The sequence below is a fragment of the Salmo trutta genome, chromosome 24 (genome assembly GCF_901001165.1).
Source record: "Salmo trutta chromosome 24, fSalTru1.1, whole genome shotgun sequence".
In the NCBI taxonomy this organism is placed as follows: Eukaryota; Metazoa; Chordata; class Actinopteri; order Salmoniformes; family Salmonidae; genus Salmo; species Salmo trutta.
In genome coordinates this window covers 37,932,100-37,943,958 of record NC_042980.1, presented here as the reverse complement: position 1 = coordinate 37,943,958, position 11,859 = coordinate 37,932,100, and the positions used below count along the sequence as shown (strand labels likewise).

At 46.2% G+C, this 11,859-nt stretch overlaps 1 protein-coding gene across 1 annotated transcript in view; it reads left to right on the top strand.

The window, feature by feature from the left end:
* Nucleotides 1-9,702, top strand: part of LOC115161249 (guanine nucleotide exchange factor DBS) — a gene marked incomplete in the record, with an annotated part of 67,085 nt that extends 57,383 nt beyond the window's left edge. The window contains 13 exon segments of the mRNA XM_029712063.1: nucleotides 2,433-2,558; nucleotides 3,244-3,465; nucleotides 3,827-3,919; nucleotides 4,079-4,157; nucleotides 4,294-4,366; nucleotides 6,747-6,826; nucleotides 7,227-7,310; nucleotides 7,754-7,828; nucleotides 8,092-8,172; nucleotides 8,638-8,747; nucleotides 8,876-8,988; nucleotides 9,137-9,240; nucleotides 9,606-9,702. Coding sequence (XP_029567923.1) covers nucleotides 2,433-2,558; nucleotides 3,244-3,465; nucleotides 3,827-3,919; nucleotides 4,079-4,157; nucleotides 4,294-4,366; nucleotides 6,747-6,826; nucleotides 7,227-7,310; nucleotides 7,754-7,828; nucleotides 8,092-8,172; nucleotides 8,638-8,747; nucleotides 8,876-8,988; nucleotides 9,137-9,240; nucleotides 9,606-9,685 — 1,320 coding nt within the window.
* Between the last annotated feature and the right edge of the window lie 2,157 nt (nucleotides 9,703-11,859).

The following is an 11,859-nucleotide window of genomic DNA, read 5'->3' as shown; positions in this document are numbered from 1 at the left end:
TCTTGACTTCCTCATGCCTTAAAGCTGAAATCAGCCCAGCTCCACCCTCTCTCCTTCACTTCCTCATGCCTTAAAGCTGAAATCAGCCCAGCTCCACCCTCTCTCCTTCACTTCCTCATGCCTTAAAGCTGAAATCAGCCCAGCTCCACCCTCTCTCCTTCACTTCCTCATGCCTTAAAGCTGAAATCAGCCCAGCTCCACCCTCTCTCCTTGACTTCCTCATGCCTTAAAGCTGAAATCAGCCCAGCTCCATCCTCTTTCCTTCACTTCCTCATGCCTTAAAGCTGAAATCAGCCCAGCTCCACCCTCTCTCCTTCACTTCCTCATGCCTTAAAGCTGAAATCAGGACCAGCTCCACCCTCCTCCTTCACTCCTCATGCCTTAAAGCTGAAATCAGCCAGCCTCCACCTCTCTTCCACTTCCTCATGCCTTAAAGCTGAAATCAGCCCAGCTCCACCCTCCTCTCCTGACTTCCTCATGCCTTAAAGCTGAATATCAGCCCAGCTCCATCCTCTTTCTCACTTCCTCAGCATTAAAGCTGAAATCAGCCAAGAGCTCCACCACTCTATCCTTCACTTCTCATCGCTTAAAGCTCGCAATCAGCCCAGCCTCGTCCTCTCTCCTTGAATTCTCAGCCTTAAAAAAAACTGAAATCAGCCAGCTCACCCTTCTCTTCCTTCACTTCCTCATGCCCTTTAAAGCCTGAAAGTCAGCCAGCTCCACCTCTCTCCTTGACTTCCTCAGCCTTAAAGCTGAAATCAGCCCAGCCTCCACCCTCTCTCCTCACTCCTCTAGCCTTAAAGCTGAATCAGCCGCTCACCTCTCTCCTGACTTCCTCATGCCTTAAAGCTGAAATCAGCCCATACCACCCTCTCTCCTTCCACTTCCTCATTGCCCTTAAGCTGAAATCAGCCCCAGCTCCACCCTCCTTCTCCTTCACTTCCTCATGCCTTAAAGCTGAAATCAGCCCAGCTCATCCCTCTCTCCTTGACTTCCTCATGCCTTAAAGCTGAAATCAGCCCAGCTTCGTCCCTCTCTCCTTGCACTTCCTTCATGCCTTAAAGCTGAAATCAGCCCAGCTCCACCCTCTCTCCTTCACTTCCTCATGCCTTAAAGCTGAAATCAGCCCAGCTCCACCTCTCTCCTTCGACTTCCTCATGCCTTAAAGCTGAAATCAGCCCAGCTCCATCCTCTCTCCTTGCACTTCCTCATGCCTTAAGCTGAAATCAGCCCAGCTCCATCCTCTCTCCTTCACTTCCTCATGCCTTAAAGCTGAAATCAGCCCAGCTCCATCCTCTCTCCTTCACTTCTCATGCCTTAAGCTGAAATCAGCCCAGCTCCATCCTCTCTCCTTCACTTCCTCATGCCTAATAAAGCTGAAATTCAGCCCAGCTCCATCCTCTCTCCTTCACTTCCTCATGCCTTAAAGCTGAAATCAGCCCAGCTCCATCCTCTCTCCTTCACTTCCTCATGCCTTAAAGCTGAAATCAGCCCAGCTCCATCCTCTCTCCTTCACTTCCTCATGCCTTAAAGCTGAAATCAGCCCAGCTCCATCCTCTCTCCTTCACTTCCTCATGCCTTAAAGCTGAAATCAGCCCAGCTTCGTCCTCTCTCCTTCACTTCCTCATGCCTTAAAGCTGAAATCAGCCCAGCTTCGTCCTCTCTCCTTGACTTCCTCATGCCTTAAAGCTGAAATCAGCCCAGCTTCGTCCTCTCTCCTTCACTTCCTCATGCCTTAAAGCTGAAATCAGCCCAGCTCCACCCTCTCTCCTTCACTTCCTCATGCCTTAAAGCTGAAATCAGCCCAGCTCCACCCTCTCTCCTTCACTTCCTCATGCCTTAAAGCTGAAATCAGCCCAGCTTCGTCCTCTCTCCTTCACTTCCTCATGCCTTAAAGCTGAAATCAGCCCAGCTTCGTCCTCTCTCCTTGACTTCCTCATGCCTTAAAGCTGAAATCAGCCCTGCTCCATCCTCTCTCCTTCACTTCCTCATGCCTTAAAGCTGAAATCAGCCCAGCTCCACCCTCTCTCCTTCACTTCCTCATGCCTTAAAGCTGAAATCAGCCCAGCTTCGTCCTCTCTCCTTCACTTCCTCATGCCTTAAAGCTGAAATCCAAGGGGACCCAGCACCTTTGTTCTTCTTTTTGTTTTGTTGATGAAACGGAGGAGAGGAGCATCCAGCATCATGGGGGAAAAAAGTTATTTCGCCAGAGTGATGATGTCAGATGGGAAAAACTGTGTTGGTTGTTCGTAGTAACTTATTTGTTGTTGTAATATCCCAAAGGGACGTGGTAGTTTCACCAATTAAGGATTCTAGCTTTATTGTCTCAAACATTAAAATATTTAGGTCCATATTAATATCCTTTGTACTTTGTTCTTTATACACTATTCCATTACAGATCCAAAACATCAATGTGTGTCTTTGAATTGTAGGAGCTGCTAAAGTACAGTAAGGGCTGTGAGGGGTCAGAGGCCCTGCAGGAGGCACTCACCTCTATCCTGGGAATCTTGAAGGCTGTCAATGACTCCATGCATCTCATTGCTATCACTGGATACGATGTGAGTTCATCATCGCTCAACTTCACATTGTATGAAATGTACTGCATATTGTATCAAATGTACTTCCTATTGTATCAAATGTACTTCCTATTGTATCAAATATACTGCATATTGTATGAAATGTACTGCAAATTGTATAAAATGTACTGCATATTGTATGAAATGTACTGCATATTGTATGAAATGTACTGCATATTGTATGAAATGTACTGCATATTGTATGAAATGCACTTCATATTGTATGAAATCCACTTCACATTGTATGAAATGTACTGCATATTGTATGAAATGCACTTCATATTGTATGAAATGTACTGCATATTGTATGAAATGCACTTCATATTGTATGAAATGCACTTCATATTGTATGAAATGTACTGCATATTGTATGAAATGCACTTCATATTGTATGAAATGCACTTCACATTGTATGAAATGTACTGCATATTGTATGAAATGCACTTCATATTGTATGAAATGTACTGCATATTGTATGAAATGCACTTCATATTGTATGAAATGCACTTCATATTGTATGAAATGCACTTCATATTGTATGAAACATATTCTGTTCATGGCGTCAACATCACATTATATCAGAGATGTCAATATTACATGAGTCAGCAGCACCATAGGTATGATGACACATGAACTTTCTCCTGACCTGTGACCCCTCCTCTGATAGGGTCACCTGGGTGACCTGGGCCGGCTGCTGATGCAGGGGTCATTCAGCGTGTGGACGGAACACAAGAAAGGTCACGCCAAGGTCAAGGACATGGCCCGCTTCAAGCCCATGCAGAGACACCTGTTCCTGCACGAGAAAGCCCTGCTCTTCTGTAAGAGACGTGAGGAGAACGGGGAGGGCTATGAGAAAGCCCCCTCCTACAGCTTCAAACAGTCCCTTAGTGTGAGTCTGTCTGTCTGTCTGTCTGTCTGTCTGTCTGTCTGTCTGTCTGTCTGTCTGTCTGTGTTGTGTGTCTGTCTGTCTGTCTGTCTGTCTGTCTGTCTGTCTGTCTGTCTGTCTGTCTGTCTGTGTTGTGTGCCTGTCTGTCTGTCTGTCTGTCTGTCTGTCTGTCTGTCTGTCTGTCTGTCTGTCTGTCTGTCTGTCTGTCTGTCTGTCTGTCTGTCTGTCTGTCTGTCTGTCTGTCTGTCTGTCTGTCTGTCTGTCTGTCTGTGTTGTGTGCCTGTCTGTCTGTCCATCTTACCAAGTGAGTTAAAATAGATGTTTTAGAAGGTAACATTTTCCAACACGGTATGCCCTCTACCAGATGAGTGCTGTGGGCATCACTGAGAATGCCAAAGGTGACCACAAGAAGTTTGAGGTCTGGTGCAACTCACGGGAGGAGGTGTACATTGTGCAGGTGCGTGACCAGCACTCAAACCCTGCCCATTTGACTGCTATAGATTACATGACAATGTATTTATTTCTTACAGTGATACACAAATCACATCTGTCTCTGTTTGGAATGTAACACATATATCTGCACTAACCAGTAATGGGTTTCATCGTTGTAATTCAGGCCCCGACGACTGAGGTGAAAACGACGTGGGTGAACGAGATCCGGAAGGTTCTGACAACACAGCTGGAGGCCTACAGAGGTAGACCTGGGGTCATATAGTATTTATTTTCTTTCTAATACTTCGAGTGTATTATATTGTAATTACATTGAGTATTACATTGTTCAGTGCTCATGATAAAGTGGGACTGTGGTAGATCTCCCTGCGTGTCTTCCAGAAGCCAGCCAACAGAGACCGTCAGACGGACTGTTCCAGGACCCTCCTACCACTGGAGGACCTGTCAGCCTCGGGTCAGTCACCTGACCCATATTGACCTATCACAGACCCCCTCCCACACTTGTCCCAGATCAAATCAAATTGTATTGGTCACATACACGTGGTTAGCAGATGTTATTGCGAGTGTAGCGAAATCCTTGTGCTTCTAGTTCTGACAGTGCAGTAATATCTAACATGTAATATATCTAACAAATTACACAACATATACCCAATACTCACAAATCTAAGTAGGAATTAATTAAGACTACATCCATATGGACGAGCAATGTCAGAGCGGAATTGACTAAGATACAGTATTGAAAACAGTATAAACATATGAGATGAGTAACGCAAGATAGGTAAACATTATTATAAGTGAATGAGATATTGTAGAATAGTATAGAAAACAATATATACATATGAGATGAGTAATGTCAGATATGTAAACATTATTAAAGTGACTAGTGTTCCATTCCATATTGACCTATCACAGACCCTCTCCCACACTTGTCCCATATTGACCTATCACAGGCCCCCTCCTACATTTGTCCCATATTGACCTATCAAAATACTTTAAAGTACTACTTAAGTTGTTTATTTGGGGTATCTGTACTTTACTATTTATATTTTTGACAACTTTTACTTTTATTCCACTACATTCCTAAAGAAAATGATGTACATTTTACTCCATACATTTTCCCTGACACCAAAAAGTACTTGTTACATTTTGAATACTCAGCAGGACAGGAAAATGTGGTCGAATTCACATACTTATCAAGAGAACATCCCTGGTCGTCCCTACTGCCTCTGATCTGATGGACTAACTAAACACAAATGCTTTGTTTGTAAATTATGTCTGAGTGTTTGAATGTGCCCCTTGCTATCCGTAAATACAAATCGTGCCGTCTGGTTTGCTTAATACATTGGTACTAGGTCCCCTGAGGGTACTGGGCCTATCCACAGGGGGTACTAGGACACCTGGGGGTACGGAGCCTATCGACAGGGGGTACTAGGACACCTGGGGGTACTGGGCCTATCCACAGGGGGTACTAGGACACCTGAGGGTACTGGGCCTATCCACAGGAGGTACTAGGTCCCCTGAGGGTACTGGGCCTATCCACAGGAGGTACTAGGTCCCCTGAGGGTACTGGGCCTATCCACAGGGGGTACTAGGACACCTGAGGGTACTGGGTCTATCCACAGGGGGTACTAGGACACCTGGGGGTACTGGGCCTATCCACAGGGGGTACTAGGACACCTGGGGGTACTGGGCCTATCCACAGGGGGTACTAGGACACCTGGAGGTACTGGGCCTATCCACAGGGGGTACTAGGACACCTGAGGGTACTGGGCCTATCCACAGGGGGTACTAGGACACCTGGGGGTACTGGGCCTATCCACAGGGGGTACTAGGACACCTGGGGGTACTGGGCCTATCCACAGGGGGTACTAGGACACCTGGGGGTACTGGGTCTATCCACAGGGGGTACTAGGACACCTGGAGGTACTGGGCCTATCCACAGGGGGTACTAGGACACCTGGGGGTACTGGGCCTATCCACAGGGGGTACTAGGACACCTGGGGGTACTGGGCCTATCCACAGGGGGTACTAGGCCTATCCACAGGGGGTACTAGGACACCTGGGGGTACTGGGCCTATCCACAGGGGGTACTAGGACACCTGGGGGTACTGGGCCTATCCACAGGGGGTACTAGGACACCTGGGGGTACTGGGCCTATCCACAGGAGGTACTAGGACACCTGGGGGTACTGGACCTATCGACAGGGGTACTAGAGAAAAATCATGAGTCCAATGGCCTACTGGTAAAATGCACATGGGGGGTACTTCAGGGGTCCTCCAGGCAGAGCAACATTCAGTTGTTGGTACAGTAACTGACAAAGGTTGGGAACCACTGGCTTAATAATTTAAGGAATGTGAAATTATTTATACTTTTACTTTTGATACTCTAAGTATATTTTCGCAATTACATTTACTTTTGATACATAAGTAAATATATACAACCAAATACTTTTAGATTTTTACTCAAGTAGTGTTTTACTGGGTGACTCACTTTTACTTGAGTAATGTTCTATTAAGGTATCTTTACTTTTAGTCAAGTATGACAATTGGGTCGGGGAGGTACTTAGATCCAGTTTCATTGTGGAGAAGACACTAACGTCCGTGGGCATGACGTAGCGTTTGGCCGGAGCAAGGAGTCTGGGTAGCCAAGCAACTTGTCTTGGCCTCTCTTGCACCAATGAGAAGGATTTATTTTCCAGTCTAGTATAAATCACATGGTTCTGGGTTTTGTGGGTACAGAATTGATCATGGTTACAACCTGAACACAACATGTTGCGTGCCCTCAGTGGGTTGCAGTGTGTTTCTGACTGACCTGTTTCATCCTCCTTTCCCCAGTTCATTTAGAAGAGAGAGGAGCATGAAGGTGAAGGGAGAACCCAGCATCCCCGACGCTAACTCCTCCCCAAAAACCAAAGGTGAACAGAGAGGGGGGGGGGGGGGGGTCTGCTCAGACCACCACCTTTCAACTGGGTCTAATGCTAAATTCAGCACTATTCTTTACTCTCACCTGTGTCTAATACTTAGCACTTTCCTAAAGCGTTCCTTGTTTAATCTAAACAACACTACCTTCTGACTTTCACGCTTAACTAAACTTTGCTTCTCCCTCTTTGATGAGATGACTAATCTTTCTCTTCACTTTCCCCTCTTTCCCTATGTGGTCTCTTCTTTCTATTTCGGATGTCTTTCTCTCATCACTGCACTTTCTATCTTTCGCTCCCTTTCTTCATACCTCTCCCTGTCACTCTCCTGTTTCTCATCCCACTCGCCTCTCCCTCCTTCCCTCTCTGCCCTGCTCCTCTCCTTCTCCTGGCCCAGACGAGGCAGTGACCAGTCCTACCTTAGACAGAGCAGCAGTGGCTAAAAAGCGTTTTACTTTGCAGGGCTTCAGCAACTTCAAAGGTAATAGCACTATCTCGCCACCAGGGGCTGCCATAGTACTTTACGTTACTACATCATGTCAGGACTTTACAAGGCTAATGTCAGCACTGTAGCCTACAACATGAAAAAAATGGCATGCTTCCTTCCACAGAAATCTCACCTCCTGACAATAAAAGCTTAACTTTACCCAGGATGCCTCTCTCTCTGCCAAGTACAGATTAGTGTCTAGAGAGGTAACTTCGTCCCATAGCTTTAGCCGACCAATTAGAGCTGTACTGTAGCTGATAGTGAATAGACCACTTCAGACCCTGTATCTCTGTTTTTCACCACTGTGGTGTGTGCTACTACTGACAGAGTAGACATACTTCCTGTAACTTCCACTTTAAAGATGTGTTACTACTGATTTCTACTTCCTGATAGTGTCTAGTTGCTCCTCTTCACTCTCTTCTCTTCTATTCGGCTAGGTTCTCCCACAAGCCCTGACCATAAAACCAAACGTCATGAGATAAAGAGTGATCCCACTCCGTTCGGCTTCAAAGGTACACCATCCCATAATAACTCTATTCACTGACTCTGTGGTCGACCACGGTCACTGTATTTGATCCTTTCGACCGTGGTTGGTCAGGGTGATTTTTTTACACACAGCAGTTTCTCCCCTCAGACAAAGAGAACATGGTTCATCAGGGAATGTATGTGGTCGTAGTTACCACGCTCGGTCATTTACTGTGGTTGAGCACGTTCGCTGCGGTCTATCCCTTTGACTGTGTTTCATTGCGGTGGTGTGTATCTATCTCTCTCTCAGACCCAGGACCTCACGCTCACCTCCACCTGGGCAGAGTCAGGTGGCTCAGCACCTCGAGTCTCTTACAGACCAAGAGGAGAGGTAACCGTACAGCACTCGATTGGACTGGTTTAGACTATTGAAATGTGGAATGATCACAAAATGGCTGCCGATTTTCCCTGAGAGGTTTGCCCCTCATCTCTCTCACTCCCTACACACTGTGTTCCCAGGCCTGAGTGTGTGTATGCACATGCAATACATTTATCAAGAAACGGGCACGTTCCTGGTTGCTTAGTGGTGTTGCGGTTCTGAATGGTCCAGCACAATTACTGTAGGCTCACTGATGGCTTTGTGGTTGAGTTCCAATGGACTTGGTCCTGTTCTCTCTGATTGCGGTCCACCCCGTTACTGACCGTATCTGGTCTAGCAGAAGTTGCTGCAGTGCCTGCTCTCACTCTCACTCTCTGTCTGTCTGTCTGTCTGTCTGTCTGTCTGTCTGTCTGTCTGTCTGTCTGTCTGTCTGTGCGCACCATACTCTTATGTCCCCTCTCTCCCTTCCTCCTCTAGGATGGACCAAGGGCTCTCTCTCATTGGACGCCAACGAGGAGAATGATGGGTACTCTAGCCCTGAAGAGCCCCTCACCTCAGATCCTGAGGACGAGGGGGGAAAGAAACTGGTGAGTGTGTATCTGTGTGATGATTGTCATCCACTCCAAGCTGTTTTGTAGCGCCGCGTACAAACCGTTTTAAAAGAATAGTTTACAATCATACATACAATGTAACACACTATCTTAACGGTGTGCAGTGTGCAGGGAAGTACACAGTGGTGTCTGACTATGAGAAGTGCAGCGCCCAGGATCTGTCAGTCAAGAGTGGTGAAACGGTTCAGCTGATCAAGGAGGGAGAAGATGGCCAGTGGTGAGAATATTACCTCAACTCTGGGTTTCACACAATCACACTCATAGTCTATTCAAACAGGGTAAAATTCATTAGGACACATCATAGTAAAAGGTAGCTAAGTGCTGACCAGGCAGACGGGGTTGTGTGTGTTTCTGTGTTGCTGCAGGTTTGTGAAGAATCTGAAGACTAAGCAGGAGGGCTGGGTGGCTGCAGCCAACCTTTACACCCTGATTGGAGAGTCCACATCCTGCCAGTCTCTCACCAGCTCAGGTACAACCTCCTCTCCATCTAGGTACAATTGTGGGTGCGTGTGTATCTCTCCTAAACCATCTCATCTAACCTGTGTGTGTGTGTGTGTGTGTGTGTGTGTGTGTGTGTGTGTGTGTGTGTGTGTGTGTGTGTGTGTGTGTGTGTGTGTGTGTGTGTGTGTGAGCATCTCTCCTAAACCATCTCCTCTAACCTCTGTGTGTGTGTGTGTGTGTGTGTGAGCATCTCTCCTAAACCATCTCCTCTAACCTCTCTGTGTGTGTGTGTGTGTGTGTGTGTGTGTGTGTGTGTGTGTGTGTGTGTGTGTGTGTGTGTGTGTGTGTGTGTGTGTGTGTGTGTGTGTGTGTGTGTGTGTGTGTATATTACAGAGGGCAGTGGCTCAGGGAACCTCAGCACTTCATCCAGCTGCTGTGAGACCAACACCAGCTCCTCTGACATCAAGCCCTGAACCCTCCACCCTTCCCTGGCCACCCCTGGTCACATCAGGCCACCCCTGGAAGCATCAGGCCACCCCTGGTCTCGGGAGCCGAACGCTACAGCACCAGCTGGTGGCTCCCCCAACAAAGCAGTACTTTCTCTCCCACCCAAAACCCAACCTTGCCTCTCCTTACCCAGAGGCAAACCCCTGGATTAGGATACTGGTCAGCCACTTCAAGAAAATACCAACTAATGCCAATGTTCCAGTGACCAGTCTATAGATAGTAGTGTCATTGATTAGAGAATGGATCTGGCGCCCTGGTGTAATTGTAGAGACACAGTGCAGTGTTTGTAGAAAGCAGCTACATCCATCCATCCATCCACAGGGTAGAAAGAAGCTACATTCATCCATCTATCCATCCATCCACAGGATGAGCAAGTGGAGTATGAGATCTGGGATTGGTGGAGGGTGAATTGTTCCTAGATCTGACCGTCAGCTATGCAAGCAGACTTGGGGCAGGCTAATATCAATGGCACTACGGCAGACAAAATGCTATGGACAAGATGGAACCAGACATAACCAATAGAATTTGAATAACATTCTAGAATGAATTAGAATTCTAATTCTATGAATCTGATCAGATGTCAGTGATGACATGGATCGTGTTGGCCCGGTCTTGTTGTACTGTAGGCCTGTGTCACTGTTACAATTATCTTGGTCCACATCATGGTTCCTTTGATTGTCTAGAAATAGACAAGACTCTTTGTATTTTTCAAATATAAAGTTATTGTAAATAAAAAGATTATGAATGCAATGAATGTAAAGTATAGCTTGTTTATCTTTTCAGATTGTTGCTCTATGAGTGTTACCAGTCACCTCAAACATGTGAACATGGAAGTAACCAGTATGACCTATGGTAGGCCTATGACTATCTTACTGCCTGTTGGACAGTGAGGAGTTACTGTTTATTTGAAAGCTGCCTGTTGGACAGTGAGGAGTTACTGTTTATTTGAAAGCTGCCTGTTGGACAGTGAGGAGTTACTGTTTATTTGAAAGCTGCCTGTTGGACAGTGAGGAGTTACTGTTTATTTGAAAGCTGCCTGTTGGACAGTGAGGAGTTACTGTTTATTTGAAAGCTGCCTGTTGGACAGTGAGGAGTTACTGTTATTTGAAAGCTGAGGGATGTGAATGACTAGTTATGTACTTTGGTAAAGACGTTATTCTACATATTTCTATCTCTGTAATGTAATCTCGCTCTACTCTTTCTCCCTTGCTTGGCCATCCTCCCTCTTGTCCTCTTAATTAGCTTACCCTCTCATGCAACATTAGTTTTGTATGACTCAGACCACAGGAGGCTGCTGAGGGGAGGACTACTCATAAAAATGCCTGGAATGTAGTGAATGAATAGTATCAAATGCATGGAAACCATTCATTCCAACCCAGCCATTACTATGAGCCTTGTCCTCCCCAATTAAGGTGCCTCCAACCTCCTGGGATTCAGATAGAGCAGTCACAGTATTCACTGTTGGTTGTCCTCGTCAAATAACTTTATGAGATCCCTTTTTCATCCATTCCACCGGCTCTCCCTTCACACATGTATTAAACATGACTTCAGATGTAGGCTGTCCCTTCACACATGTATTAAACATGACTTCGGATGTAGGCTGTCCCTTCACACATGTATTAAACATGACTTCGGATGTAGGCTGTCCCTTCACACATGAATTAAACATGACTTCGGATGTAGGCTGTCCCTTCACACATGTATTAAACATGACTTCGGATGTAGGCTCTCCCTTCACACATGTATTAAACATGACTTCGGATGTAGGCTGTCCCTTCACACATGAATTAAACATGACTTCGGATGTAGGCTGTCCCTTCACACATGTATTAAACATGACTTCGGATGTAGGCTGTCCCTTCACACATGAATTAAACATGACTTCGGATGTAGGCTGTCCCTTCACACATGTATTAAACATGACTTCGGATGTAGGCTGTCCCTTCACACATGTATTAAACATGACTTCGGATGTAGGCTGTCCCTTCACACATGTATAGGCTGTCCCTTCACACATGTATTAAACATGACTTCGGATGTAGGCTCTCCCTTCAGACATGAATTAAACATGACTTCGGATGTAGGCTGTCCCTTCACACATGTATTAAACATGACTTCGGATGTAGGCTGTCCCTTCACA